The sequence below is a fragment of the Lepidochelys kempii genome, chromosome 8 (assembly GCF_965140285.1).
Source record: "Lepidochelys kempii isolate rLepKem1 chromosome 8, rLepKem1.hap1, whole genome shotgun sequence".
Lineage (NCBI taxonomy): Eukaryota > Metazoa > Chordata > Testudines > Cheloniidae > Lepidochelys > Lepidochelys kempii.
In genome coordinates this window covers 40,925,443-40,940,510 of record NC_136387.1, presented here as the reverse complement: position 1 = coordinate 40,940,510, position 15,068 = coordinate 40,925,443, and the positions used below count along the sequence as shown (strand labels likewise).

The 15,068-nt window shown below is 49.3% G+C and overlaps 1 protein-coding gene and 1 pseudogene across 1 annotated transcript in view; both read right to left on the bottom strand.

The window, feature by feature from the left end:
- Positions 1 to 15,068, bottom strand: part of DELE1 (DAP3 binding cell death enhancer 1) — a 47,351-nt gene that overhangs the window by 7,805 nt on the left and 24,478 nt on the right. Inside the window, exon 10 of the mRNA XM_073356199.1 lies at positions 5,963 to 6,055. Within this exon, the coding sequence (XP_073212300.1) occupies positions 5,963 to 6,055 (93 nt within the window). The remainder of the gene's footprint in view (positions 1 to 5,962; positions 6,056 to 15,068) is intronic.
- Positions 7,926 to 14,401, bottom strand: LOC144930786 (uncharacterized; annotated as a pseudogene).

Sequence of the window (15,068 nt, the reverse complement as noted above, 5' to 3'; positions counted from 1 at the left end):
AAAAACAACACCAACACCCATATAACACAATAACATGTCAATCAGAACTTAAAAAAACCTCTCTTCTTCAAGATAATGCTAACTAAAAACGTTATCTTCTGAGATGGTAATAAAAATGATTTATTGTACAAAAGAGGTAAAATCCAGCGTGCTTTCAAAAGCTGGAAAATTCTACAGTCCAAAAGATAATGAGGTAAATCTTCCAACACTCCAGATTTACTTGGGCAAAAAGACAGACATAAAGGGATTTTTCCATATTTATCTTTAAGGACAGCAGTTTCCATGGTGTGAGATCTTTACTGAGTATAGGAAGGCCAAAGCACAACTGGAGCTGAAGCTAGCAGGGGATGTGAAGGGTAACAAGAAGGGTTTCTACAGGTATGTTAGCAACAAGCAGAAGGTCAGGGAAAGCGTGGGACCCTTACTGAGTGGGGGAGGCAACCTAGTGACACATGATGTGGAAAAAGCTGAAGTACTCAATGCTTTTTTTGCCTCAGTCTTCACAGACAAGGTTAGCTCCCAGACTGCTGCACTGGGCAACACAGTACTGGGAGGAGGTGAGCATCCCTCAGTAGTGAAAGAACAGGTTAAGGACTATTTAGAAAAGCTGGACATGCACAAGTCCATGGATCCAGATCTAACGCATCCAAGGGTGCTGAGGGAGTTGGCTGATGTGATGGCAGAGCCACTGGCCATTATTTTTGAAAATTCGTGGCGATCTGGGGAGGTCCCGGACGATTTGAAAAAGGCAAATATAGTGCCCAAATTTAAAAAAGGGAAGAAAGAGAACCTGGGGAACTACAGACTCACTTCAGTCCCTGGCAAAATCATGGAGCAGGTCCTCAAGGAATCCATTTTGAAGTACTTGGAGGACAGGAAGGTGATCAGGAACAGTCAACATGGATTCACCAAGGGCAAGTCATGCCTGACCAACCTGATTGCCTTCTATGATGAGATAACTGACTCTGTGGATATGGGGAAATCGATGGAAATGGATGTGATATATCTAGACTTTAGCAAAGCTTTTGATACAGTCTCCCACAGTATTCTTGCCAGCAAGTTAAAAAAGTATGGATTGGATGAACAGACTATAAGGTGCATAGAAAGCTGGCTAGATTGTCGGGCTCAACGGGTAGTGATCAACGGCACAATGTCTAGTTGGCAGCTGGTATCAAGCCAAGTGCCCCAGGGGTTGGTCTTGGGGCCGGTTTTGCAACATCTTTATTAATGATCTGGAGGATGGGATAGATTGCACCCTCAGCAAGTTCGTAGATGACACTAAGCTGCAGGGAGAGGTAGATACACTGGAGGGTAGGGATAGGGTCCAGAATGACCCAGACAAATTGGAGGACTGGGCCAAAAGAAATCTGATGAGGTTCAATAAGGACAAGTGCACTTAGGAAGGAAGCATCCCATGCACTGCTACAGGCTGGGGACCGACTAGCTAAGCAGTAGTTCTGCAGGAAAGGACCTGGGGATTACAGTGGACGAGAAGCTGGATATGAGTCAGCAGTGTGCCCATGTTGCCAAGAAGGCCAATAGAATATTGGGCTGTATTAGTAGCAGCATTACCAGCAGATCGAGGAAAGTGATTATTCCCCTCTATTCGACACTGATGAGGCCCATACCTGGAGTATTGCGTCCAGTTTTGGTCCCCCCACTACAGAAGGGATGTGGACAAATTGGAGAGAGTCCAGCGGAGGGCAACAAAAATTATTAGGGGGCTGTGGTACATGACTTACGAGGAGAGGCTGAGGGAACTGGGGTTATTTAGTCTGCAGAAGAGAAGAGTGAGGGGGGATTTGACAGCAGCCTTCAACTACCTGAAGGGGGACTCCAAACAGGATGGCTCTAGACTGTTTTCAGTGGTAGCAGATGACAGAACAAGGAGCAATGGTCTCAAGTTGCAGTGGGGAAGGTCTAGGCTGGATATTAGGAAACACTATTTCACTAGGAGGGTGATGAAGCACTGGAATGGGTTACCTAGGGAGGTGGTGGAATTTCCATCCTTAGAGGTTTTTAAGGCCTGACTTGACAAAGCCATGGCTGAGATGATTTAGTTGGTGTTGGTCCTGCTTTGAGCAGGGGATTGGACTAGATGACCTCCTGAGGTCTCTTCCAACCCTAATAGTCTATGATTCTATATGAATTATGTAAATGAGGATTTGATAATTCATTCAAATATGGTTAAAAAGCAGTGACTGTCTTCAAAATAGAAAACCAAAAGGCAAACTAAGAATCATGACTCATACTAGATCATCTTATTGGGTAATATCTGTCACTCTCTTGTTGAGCATATACTCTCCCAAATCCATCTACCCACCCATCCATATATGATTATGTTGATTAAAAGATATCAACAATAACTGAGTGTGACAGGGTGGACACGCTCATCCCAGGAAAGGAGCAGTAAAGAGGCCCTCCAAACGGGCTAGAGGGACAGCGCAGGAAGCAGCCAATGAGAGATGCTGCAGGGAGCAGCTAATCGGGGCCCAGGAGTGCCATATAAAAGGAGCTGCAGAGCCAGAGACAGGCACTTCCTTGCTGGAGCTAGATGAATGCAGATGGCACTCCTGGCTGGCCAAAGGGAACTGCAGTACCACAGACAGCTCAGTGCTGGCAGGGACCTGGGGAGCAAGGAAGAACATTGGCTGGCTGCTGGGCCTGAATATAAAAGAGCCCTGAGCTAAGGGTGAAGCTTTTGTAAAGGCTGGGGCCATGGCGAAGTGGCCCAGGGAACTGAAACCAACATAGTTAAAGGGCCATGGCAATGCGTGGTTGCTATTCTTAGGGTCTCTAGGCTGGGACCTGGAGTAATGGGTGGGCCCAGGTCCCTCTGCTCCCGATAGGCCACTGGGAAACTGGCCTACAATCAGACAATGAGAAACCACCAGAAGAGGAACTGAACTACTTAGTGGCCCGGCTGGAGAGCTGGGGCCAAAGTAGACCAAGAGGGTGAAACCATTGCCTTCAGGGAGGAAGCCCTGGGGGTATGGCCCAATACCAGGGCTGGGACTGGTTTAAAGACTGCAGACACACCCAACCAGAAGGGGCGCTTGTGAGAGGTGGGTGCCACGCTATTACAGTGAGTAATAGAAAACCCCAACCTAGCTATAATAAATTGGAAGATCTTATACAATGGAAATATGGAGGAACAAAGATAGGGCTATCTATAATCTGGATGAGTACAGACCTTCAACCAAAATTTCAGAAAAGCAATATAAGATCTACTACAGGATCAGACTACATGAAAGATGATCTGACAAGCTTTAATAAACACAGGAGAGTCCAAGTCTTGAGACTTCTCTTTGCTCCTCTATCATTCACCCAGGCTCTCCTAGACTGTTACTTACAGTCTTTTACTTACTCCTCTGAGGATCTCTTGAGAAAGACTTTCTATCCGACACCTCCACAGTCTGTTCCTTTTACCAACCCTTGCTAAATAATTTGATTCCTCCCCCCAACTTCTAGGCCTATGCTGAAGGAACAAACCAAACACTTGGCTCAAGCAAACATTCTGATTGCACAGGGAAGCACACAGAAATTGGGATACTAGAGCTAACGGGGCACGTGCAGCCCTATGTATGCCCCCTTGTCCATAAGCAGAGCAATCATTAATGCACGGTCACACACAAAGGGTGCTTGTCCCACAGGACACCTTGCCTCCTGCACAGAGGACACACTGAATTGTGTGGATTTACAAAGTCCTGTAAAGCTGTAGAGACTGGCACACAGCTCTGACTCAGCAGCCACAGCTCCCCATTGGCGACCTAAGCACTATAGCTTGCCTGCCAGCCACACAATGGACAACCACACTATTGCTCAGTCAAGCCTTGTCATAAATATAAAGGGAAGGGTAACAACCTTTATGTAGGCACTAACATAAAATCCCTCCTGGCCAGATGTACTGAATCACTTTACCTGTAAGGGGTTAAGAAGCTCAGATAACCTGGTTGGCACCTGATCAAAAGGACCAATAAGGAAAGAAGATACTTTCAAATCTGGGGTGGAAGGGGGGGTTTGTTTGTGCCCTCTTTGTGGTTCCCTCTCTTGACAGAGAGAGAGAGACCAAGCAGGTAAAACATCTGCTAAAAACATACCGGAAATGATCCATCTAAAATTATAAAAATTGTAAGTAAGGGCAAGGAAATACGTTAGATTATCTTTTCTTTTACCTTGCGAATTTTCCCTATGCTAAGAGGTATTTTCATTCCTGTTTTGTAACTGGGAAGCAGAGTCAGAGGGGAATCCTCTGTGTTTTAAATCTTTTTATTTACCCTGTAAAGTTACCTTCCATCCTGATTTTGCGGGTGTGATTCTCTTACTTTTTTTTTTTTTTTAAACAAATAAAATTCTTCTTTTAAGGGAAAAAAAAGTGTCCTTTTAAAAAAAAAAAATCTCCCTGGTTTTCAAGCAGCCAAAAAAAGAAAAAGAAAAGAAAAGAAAAAAAGTGTTCTTTTAAAATCCTGAGGTCTATGCTTCTGGTTCAAAATGATCCCACCTCTCCACCATGTCAGGGTTCCCTCCACACTCTGAGGTACAGATGTGGGGACCCGCATGAAAGACCCCCTAAGCTTACTTCTACCAGCTTAGGTTAAAAACTTCCTTAAGGCACAAATCCTTCCCTTGTCCTTGGACGGTATTGCTGCTGCCACCAAGTGATTTAGACAAAAATTCAGGAAAAGGGTCACTTGGAGTCCCTATTCCCATAAAATATTCCCCCAAACCCCTTCACCCCCTTTCCTGGGGAGGCTTGAGAGTAATATACTAACCATTTGGTTACAATGTGAACACAGACCAAACCCCCTGGTTTTTAGGACACTGAAAATCAATCAGATTCTTAAAAGAAGAATTTTATTTGTAAAAAAAAAAAAAGTAAGAGAATCACACCTGCAAAATCAGGATAGAAGGTAACTTTACAGGGAAAATAAAAAGATTTAAAACACAGAGGATTCCCCTCGGACGCCCATCCCAGAGATCTAGAACGAAGAGAGGGGACCTAGAGATGGGCCCTGCAGAGACGGGCTGGAAAAAGAAGAACTCCTTAGTACTGAGAGTTGTGTAAGAAGGGACATGACAGAGACCTACAGAAGAACCAGTGTGCTAGAGATGATCCCTGGAGCTCTGTTTATCCTCTCCTAATGCAAGAACAAAGGGCTATTTACTGGGTATGTCTATGCTGCAACTGAACACCTGTGGCCGGCCTGGGTCAGCTGACTTGGATTCGCAGGGCTCAGGCTATGGGGCTGTTCAATTGCAGTGTAGACATTCGGGCTCGGGCTGGAGCCTAGGCTTGGGATTCCGCAATGAGGAAAGGGCTGTCACCCACAGGGTGAGATGGGAGAGGCTCCAGCTGTGAGCTCAGGCTGTCAGCCCCAGGGTGATGGGGCTCCAGCTGTGCGTGCCCCATACTGCCCCACTTTAGTGCATGGAAGTGCTCCTGGTGAGGACGGACACCACCGACAGAAGGAGTACATGTGGGCATGAACCACTGCTTTAATTATTGTGGATGTTGTAGTGTAGACATGTCTAGAAACACTGTTTTTTTATAGTTCATTCCAACAATTGGTAACACACCCTACTGCCGGCTAACCCTTAACTGCCCACTTCATTTTAAGTGGTCTCCTACAGCATGTATGAACAACTTACACTTAACCATCTGTACCATCTTGTATTTAGCATGGACACTCTGGTTACCTTTTCCTTATTGGAGGAAAAGCTCTGTGATGCTCAAAAGCTGGTCCCTTCTACCGACAGAAGTTAGTCCAATAAAAGATATTGCCTCACCCACCTCATCTCTCTAATATCCTGGGACCAACACAGCTACAACAACACTGCAAACATTTAGAGAGAATCTCACTTCCAGCAATCCTGGCTCCTGGACTTTGAGCCCAATTGAGAAGGCCCAGCAAGCCCACGACCAGAGCAATTATCGCCTTCTATTGGCAGAGAAAGCACTTACCCCATTCTTCACCGCCAGCCACAGGTATTTCAGAGCCCTCTGTTTTGCAGACTGCAGCCCTTTCATGTAGAGCACCCCAAGGTAGGCCTGTGCCTGCAGCAAAACCACATAACACAAATCACTAGGGATCATCTGTCTTTATTATAGATCATGCCCATCACCATGGTATATGTTGCCTCTCCCTGTGGGATGTCAAACAATCGTCTCCGGTGCCACAGGCAAGATGTTCACCAGTAGACTGGAGAGGAAAACATCCTACCTGCTGCACAGCCCCCGGAAGGGGAAGGGGCTGTCCCGAGAGGATAAACCTGGACCTCTGTCATGGCAAAAGTGGGGAAGCCACAAGTGTATAAAAAAAAAGGCAAAAGGCTCCGAAGCAAGGTGCTTGGAGGTAAATAGCCTTTACTTTGCAATAAAACCACTGCACTAACACCCATGTTACTCTCTTATACTCCACAGCCCTGGGCAAACAGAGCCACATGTGCGCATGAACATGGAGGAGTCCTGACCACGAGCTATTACCCCAAGCCCTACAGACTGTCACTTATACAGTAGCTGTGCGTGTTTGAACACTGCCAGCATGGAGTGCTCCACACAATGCACAAGCTCTGAACTTTCTGGGAAGCAGTGTCTCTGAGGCTGGCGTACACCATTCCTATATCTTGTTATGTCCTCCCTATCCAAAGATACATATGAGGGAGCAGAGCCCCAAATGCCACTAGGTGCCTGCCACAGAATCACCACTTTGGTAAAACTCCAAACTAGTAGAAAAGGAGGGAAGGGAGCATAGATCCATGCAGATGAGTCATGTCAGAGAACCACAATTACTGGGTAAGTAACTGTTCTTACTTCAAGCATAGCCTGCAGGAATCCCTCCTTCTGGGGATTAGCCAGGCTCCAACAAGGCGAGGTTTAGGAGTCTCAGTTGAGAGTTAAGACTGCAGGTTGGTTTAGGTCCTAGAGGCTAAATCTGGTGAGCTTGGCCAGGGGCGTGTGTGGCTGGAACTCCAGACCTTGCATGTCTCAGAAGTGGAGGCATTTTGAAAGCATGCAGTCTGGTGGCATGTGCTCTAACTCTTTCTAGTACTGGGATCCCAGCTACTTCTTAGCAAGAGAGCAAAATGTAATCTCCTTGGAAGGATTCTGTGTGGAACTTTACTGACCCCTTGTACTACCTCATGTGCTACAATAATTAAGTGATTTATGAAACTCCTTAATCCTGTTCAGATAGTTGGTATGTCTGCACTAGCAACTGTACATGGGTACATGCAAGTGGGGTTGTGCCATAACCCCATGGTCCACACCTAAACTGGACAATCATGCCTGAAGGCGAGTAAAAGGCAAGTATAAAGCTAGCACTATTGAGGGGTGTGGGTAAGTACACACTGGAGGCTGTTGCATAGCTCCATACGAGTGCCAATTTGCAGTATGGATGGGGTAAAAGTCCTCCACCCCCATTCCCACAGTGCACTGAACTCTTTTCTTCCTGACCCTTATCCAATCTATAAAGGTCCTGGTCCCCCATTTTCACCAGTAGTAGTGAGCTGCACTGACCACATCAGAACAGCTTCCCGGTGCACTCTTTACAGATCAATACAGGTGAAAATGGATCCTGCTCCAAGAGCAGCCACTTGGTCCAATGACCACACCTGGTTGTCAATCAACGTGTGATCGTAGTACATCATCTTCCACAATGTCGCCAGGAGTGGCAGGAACATGCACCTGTACCAGGAAATGTCATGGAAGTAGGAGAGGAGGGCATTCAGCCTAGTGCCTGGAACGTATCAAGCTCTTGAGTTCAAATGCAAAAGGGCTAAAGACTCGAACAGTCACCCCAGGAGGGTTCACTGTACATGCCTCTTCTATAAGGAGATTGACTGGATGCTGCCATGGGCTCCCAGTACAGAGTCTGGAGTGGCTCACAATCCTCTCTCCAATCTCCCCAGCCTCATTGTCTGTCAGGATGCTAGTAAGCGCAAGTGCAAGGAAGCAGCAGGGACCACGGAGGATGCCCTGGAAGACCCAGCACACGAGGAGCATGTTGTTCTGCGCCCTACCTGGATGAGTCACTTAAGAAAGCCCCCGCAATCAACCCGAAGATGACCCTGCATGGTGGCAGGAACAAGAACCCCAGGCTGGTAAGGTACAGCAGCCCTCCACCCTCTTCACGAATCTCCCCTCTCACTCCACTGCTGCAATCCTGATTTTAAGATCAAAGGCATTTGCAGTACTGTGCACTGACTTTTCCTCCATGGATACTATGCCATGCATTACTATGTCTGCAAGTTTTAACTGTCATGCTGAAATCATGGCAATGTCATGCCCTGGCCTCTCACAAAAAACTTCCAACTTTCTCTCCTCCATCCAGGCCCCCCCTCCCACTCCAACCTGACAGTTATCAATCAATGATTTTACTCATTTCTGATAAACCACTATTATGCATTTGGCTAAAAGTATTTCTTAAAAAGAGATTATTAAGAAAAAACATTGCCCCTGTGTCTGTGTGTTTCTCAGCCAGTGGTCAGGTTGCAATGGTCCCAGGGTTGAGCAGACGGGGGGATGGGAGTGGGTGGGTTACACAGCTCCTGACTGGGGAAGGGAAAGTTGTAGAAAACTTATAGTTGGTTGTCTAAAGTTAGTCACAGCTGTCTTTTGTCCCCTGGAAGATTACACAGTTTCAGTGCTTCTCCCACCCCACTGATCTTACTGCCCCTTTACAAGTAGGAGCAGAACAGAGCTGGGGAGTTAGGTTCAAGAAAGAAGGGGACAGAACAGTCGTAGAAAACTTTTGTTGTCTGTAGAAAAGTTAGTCACAGCAGTCCTTTCTTCTTTGACAGATTACAATTTTTTTACCATCCCTGGAGTCTGGGTTCTCCCTGCACTAAACCACGCTGCACAAGCTGGGGGAAAAGGGAACAGGAGAAGGATATGGTCTGGCGGTTGGTAAACACAGTGCAGGGTCCCTTTGCAGTGGAGAAGTGAGGGGCTTGTAGTGCTTCTCAAACTGTGACTCAAGACCATGAGTACCAACCTCAGGGAAGACTGTTAAGAAAAAGGGCACAAACCCCAAATTGGTTATGAGTTCTATACTTAGATTTTACCACTCAAGTGTGAACTCCTCAAGCACTATAGCCTTAACATGGAGTTACAGACAGTCCCCTTGAGTACTCTGATCTATCTTGCCACCCAGAGCCTTTGTGACAGATGGTTCCTTACACCAAAGATCACGGCAATATTCAGGTTATATCCAGTCCCAAAGGACCAGTCACTTACCCTGGTGTCACGGAGTCACAGGGCGATGCTCTGGAACTACTCCATACGAAGCCAGTATGGTCAGGACTCTGGGGGAGCATGCCTCCTCTCTCTGAGCATACTGTTTCCAGGGCAAGAAGCTTACACAGCTTTGACCTTCCTGGGTCTGACCTCGGAGCATTCAGCATCCCCTTTTCACACCGTGTGCTTCCCACAGCAAGTCCACACAGGCAGGGCTCCTGGGGAAGCCAGAGGGCCCTGCACCCCAACTCCACAGTCAGACATGAGTCTCAGCCAGCATAAAACGAAAGTTTATTTGTTGACAGGAACACAGCATAGAACAGAGCTTGCTCTTACAGACATCAGTGACTTTCAGCCAAGGGATTTCCCCTCTTCCAGTGCCCCCACGCAGACTGCCAGCCTCCAGCCACCCGACCTCCAACATCCCCTTGATGACCCTCCTCCTTCTCTTTGTCTCACTTCCTGGGCCAAAGGTGTCACCTGGTTGCACCCCACCTCCTGGGTCTCAGGTTACATAAGTAAAAATAGCTGGGCAGTCTCACCTGCCCTGAGGGCCTCTGCAAAATCACACACCCAACTCCCACCAACTAAGTATTGGTGCAGTACACTAGGAAACTAAGGTAAGCACAGTATTAGTATAGGACAGTAAGACTCACATGCAACATAACAAGATGAATAAAACCCCACTTCATCACATCTGTCCCCCCTCCAAGACTGAACTGAGCGGGGCCACTTTAGCCAGTGGCCCGGGGAAGTTCCGGCCCCCCTCTCCAGGACAAAGCATCGGCTATAACATTGGCACTCCCCTTAACGTGGACTACCTCCATGTCATAATCCTGAAGCTGAAGACTCCACCTCAGGAGTTTGGCATTGGCCCCTTTCATCTGGTGTAGCCATGTCAGGGGGAATGGTCGGTGTACATGGTGAAGCACTGCCCAAATAGATATGGCTGCAGCTTTTTAAGGGTCCATACCATCGCCAGACATTCCTTTTCTATGGCTGCATAGTTCTGCTCCCAGGGCTGCAGCTTCTTGCTCAGGTACACAATGGGGTGTCTTTCCCCCTTTCCGTCAACCTGCATTAGCACTGTACCCAGCCCTGTGTCTGAGGTGTCGGTGAACACCATAGTCTGGGTTTACTAGCACCGGGCCCTTGTTCAGAGCCTCCTTCAGAGGACAGAGAGCCCTCTGGCACTGCTTGGTCCAGACCACCTTATCTGGCTTACCCTTCTTACATAGCTCAGTGATGGGGGCGGCTATGGAGCTAAAGTGGGGCATGAACCTCTGGTAGTAGCCTGCTATCCCAATGAAAGCCTGGACCTGCTTCTCAGTCTGGGGAGCGGGCCAATCTCTGATCACCTTCACCTTGGCTGGCTCTGGCTTTAGGCAGCCGCTCCCTACTTTGTGACCCAGGCATAACACCTCTGACATCTCAACCTTGCACTTCCCAGCTTTTATAGTCAGACCTGCATCCCGGAGCCGGTCCGCCACTTGTTTAACCTAGGACACATGGTCCTCCCAGGTCTGGCTAAAAACGCAGATATCACCAATATACGCCAGGGCAAAATTCTCCATCCCCTTGAGTAACTGGTCCACCAGGCGCTGGAAGGTGGCACGTGTCCCCTTTAGGCCGAAAGGTAGGACCAAGAACTCGTATAACCTCAGAGGGGTGATAAAAGCAGATTTCAGCCGGGCATCCAGATCCAAAGGTACTTGCCAGTAGACCTTGGTGAGATCCATAGTAGTGAGATAATGAGCCCCCCTGCAGCTTGTCTAGAAGCTCATCAGGCCTAGGCATGGGGTAGGCATCGAACTTGGTGATGGCATTAAGCCTCCAGTAATCCACACAAAACCGGATTGACGCGTCCTTCTTGGGGATCAACACCATGGGAGAGGCCCAAGGGCTGGAAGGTAGCTGGGCAGTCTCACCTGCCCTGAGGGCCTCAGCAAAATCACACACCCAATTTCCACCAACTAAGTATTGATGCAGTACACTGGGAAACTAATGTACGCACAGTATTAGTATAGGACAGTAAGACTCACATGCAACATAACAAGATGAATAAAACCCCACTTAATCACATCTGTCCCTCCCTCCAAGACTGAGCTCAGTGGGGCCAGCATGTCCTTCTCCTCTCTCTCCAGGTTCTGGGCTGTTTTCTCAGTGACCCAGAGCGGGGAGCACCTTACAGAAGGGTAGGCTCCTGTCTCCATCTGGTGGACAGCCTGGTTAGTGAGCCCAGGCCGGTTGGAGAACAGCTGCTGGTAGGAACCCAGCACTTCTCGGATCTCAGCCTGCTGGACAGGGGTTGGCTGGTCTGAGAGGGGAATTGATTCTGGTGAAGCGCCAGTCCGTCTCAGGGAATAGATCCACGAGGGGGTCATCTCCCTGCTCCTGTCACTGGGCACACATGGCCAGTACCAAATTCTCCCTGTCAAAGTATGACTTCATCATGTTGACATGGACACCCGGTGGCTGTGAGCCCGGTTAGACAGTTCCACTGCATAGTTCACCTCACTCAGCTGTTTGATGACCTTAAATTCTCCCTGGCCAAGTCCATGAGCTCAGCGAGCTTTTCTCAGAAACTCAGTCCATACTCCACCACTGATTCTCCATTGGGGAAGGCCTTCCCCTCCCATTCATCCCTCTTCAAGTCCAGAGGACCCCTCACTTTCCTCCCATATAGCAACTCAAAAGGAGAGAACCCGGTTGATTCCTGGAGCACTTCCTGGTTCACGAACAGCAGGTGGCGTAAATACTTGTCCCAGTCCTGTGGGTGCTGGTTCATAAAGGTTTTCAGCATCATCTTTAGGGTCCCATTGAACCTCTCCACCAGCCCGTTGGACTGAGGGTGATATGCTGAGGCCCAGGTATGTCAGACTCCACATTTCTCCCACAAGCACCAGAGCAGAGCTGACATGAAATTGGAGCTCTGGTCTGTAAGGACCTCCTTGGGGAACCCAACTCTGCTGAAAACGGTCAGCAGTGCGTCTGCCACAGTGTCTGCCTCGATAGAGGACAAGGCCACCACATCGGGATAGCGAGTAGCGAAATCTATCACCACCAGCATGTATTTTTTCCCTGTCCGAGTTGCCTTGCTGAGGGGTCCCACTACGTCTACGGTCACCTTCTGGAAAGGCTCTTCTATGATGGGCAGGGGCTTAAAAGCTGCTTCCCCCTTGTCCCGGGCGTTCTCCACCCTCTGGCAGGGGTCGCAGAACCTAAGTACTGCTGGACAGCATCAAAGACCCCAGGCCAGTAAAAGTTCTGTAGCAGCCTCTGCCTTGTGCGCTGGATTCCCTGGTGTTCTGAGAGAGGGAAATCGTAGGCCAGGTACAGTAGCCTGTGGCAGTACTTCTGGGGCACCACCAGCTGCCTCCTGATCCCCACGGAACCAGCCCATTCCTGGTATGGGAATCCCTTCTTCCACAGGAATCTCTCCCAGCAGCCTTCCCCCAGGGATTTAGCTGTGCTGCGGCCAGCAAGTTCCCTCAGCTTCTCTAAGGAGGGATCCTTCCGCAGCTCAGCCTGGAATTCAGCGGATGGGGAAGGGATGGGGACCTGCTCCCTCTCAGTGGCTGGGTCCAAGGCCCAGTCCTGTCCCCAGTGACTCCTTTCCCGCCGGGGTAGGGACCTGTGTCCCCAGCAGGGCACCACCCCCGGTGTCAGGGCAAAGTGCCCTTTGCTGGCTCTGGCTATGGGTGATGACTAGGGTGCTCTGGGGGCCGCCTGGCCAATTCACCAGGTCATCCCCCATCAGCACCTCATTTGGCAATTGATAGTGCACCCCCACATCTTTGGGCCCCTCCTTGGCCTCCCATTTCAGATGTACCCTCGCCACGGGTACCTTAAACGGGGGCCCACACGTGCCCGTCAGGGTTAGGTAGGTGTTTGGCACCACCTGGTCTGGGGCCACCACCTCGGGCCGGGCCAGCGTCACCTCAACGCAGGTGTCCCAGTACCCAGTGACCTGCTTCCCATCCACCTCCAGGGGAATGAGGCACTCGCTCCTCAGGGGCAACCCCACACCCACGGTGTAGACTGAGAACTTTGAATCCAGAGCACCAAGCCTCCCAGAGGAGCTGGCCTGGGAGACTCCTCCCACTTGGGCCATTGCTAAACTGCCAGCCCCTCCTGCCTGGGGAGCCAGTCCCTCCTCTGGTTGGGCTCCCACCCAGTTAACGCTTTGAGGGCTCGGTTTGCTCATCCTGTCCCTGAGCTTTTGGCACCAACACCATCTGTGGCCCTTCTGCCCACAGTAATTACACCTCAAGTCTGGTTGGTCAGCTCTGGTATTGGCTGTGCCTCTCGGGAGGGATTTATCCGAGACTCCCTTCAGGGAAGCCCCTGGGTGACCCCCCTTCTGCACTGATGTGGGCCTGTCCCCCTAGGATTCCATTCCATATCCCGACCTGCTGTCTACAAACTCGTCAGCCAGCAGCCCTGCGCAGCGCAGGTCCTTCAGCCTCTTGTCCACCAGCCACATCCTCAGGTCAGAGGAACAGAGTTCATATAGTCGCTCCAGCCCCATCAGTTCAATCATGTCCTCCTTGGTCTGTGCACTAGCCCCGTTCACCCACTTGCAGGTGTATTCCCCCATCAGCGTGACCAGTTCCAGATAGGTCATCTCCTGGGTCTTCTGCATACTCCGGAACCGTTTCCTGTATGTCTCAGGGGTCAGCTCAAACTTGTGCAGCAGGGCTTGTTTGAACAGTTCATAGTCCACTGCTTCCACCTCGTCCATCTGGCTGAACATCTCTATGGCTTTGGGACCCAGTAAGGGGGTGAGATGCCGAAACCTGTCTGCAGGGTCACCCTGGTGTACATTGCAGGCCTTCTCAAAAGTAGTGAGGAAGGCATCTATAACATCCCCTTCCTTAAACGGAGGCAGCACTTTTATATCAGTTTAGAATCATAGAATATCAGGGTTGGAAGGGACCCCAGAAGGTCATCTAGTCCAACCCCCTGCTCGAAGCAGGACCAATTCCCAGTTAAATCATCCCAGCTAGGGCTTTGTCAAGCCTGACCTTAAAAACCTCTAAGGAAGGAGATTCTACCACCTCCCTAGGTAACGCATTCCAGTGTTTCACCACCCTCTTAGTGAAAAAGTTTTTCCTAATATCCAATCTAAACCTCCCCCACTGCAACTTGAGACCATTACTCCTCGTTCTGTCATCTGCTACCATTGAGAACAGTCTAGAGCCATCCTCTTTGGAACCCCCTTTCAGGTAGTTGAAAGCAGCTATCAAATCCCCCCTCATTCTTCTCTTCTGCAGGCTAAACAATCCCAGCTCCCTCAGCCTCTCCTCATAACTCATGTGTTCCAGTCCCCTAATCATTTGTGTTGCCCTTCGCTGGACTCTCTCCAATTTATCCACATCCTTCTTGAAGTGTGGGGCCCAAAACTGGACACAGTACTCCAGATGAGGCCTCACCAATGTCGAATAGAGGGGAACGATCACGTCCCTCGATCTGCTCGCTATGCCCCTACTTATACATCCCAAAATCCCATTGGCCTTTTTGGCAACAAGGGCACACTGCTGACTCATATCCAGCTTCTCGTCCACTGTCACCCCTAGGTCCTTTTCCGCAGAACTGCTGCCTAGCCATTCGGTCCCTAGTCTGTAGCTGTGCATTGGGTTCTTCCGTCCTAAGTGCAGGACCCTGCGCTTATCCTTATTGAACCTCATCAGATTTCTTTTGGCCCAATCCTCCAATTTGTCTAGGTCCTTCTGTATCCTATCCCTACCCTCCAGCGTATCTACCACTCCTCCCAGTTTAGTATCATCCGCAAATTTGCTGAGAGTGCAATCCACACCATCCTCCAGATCAT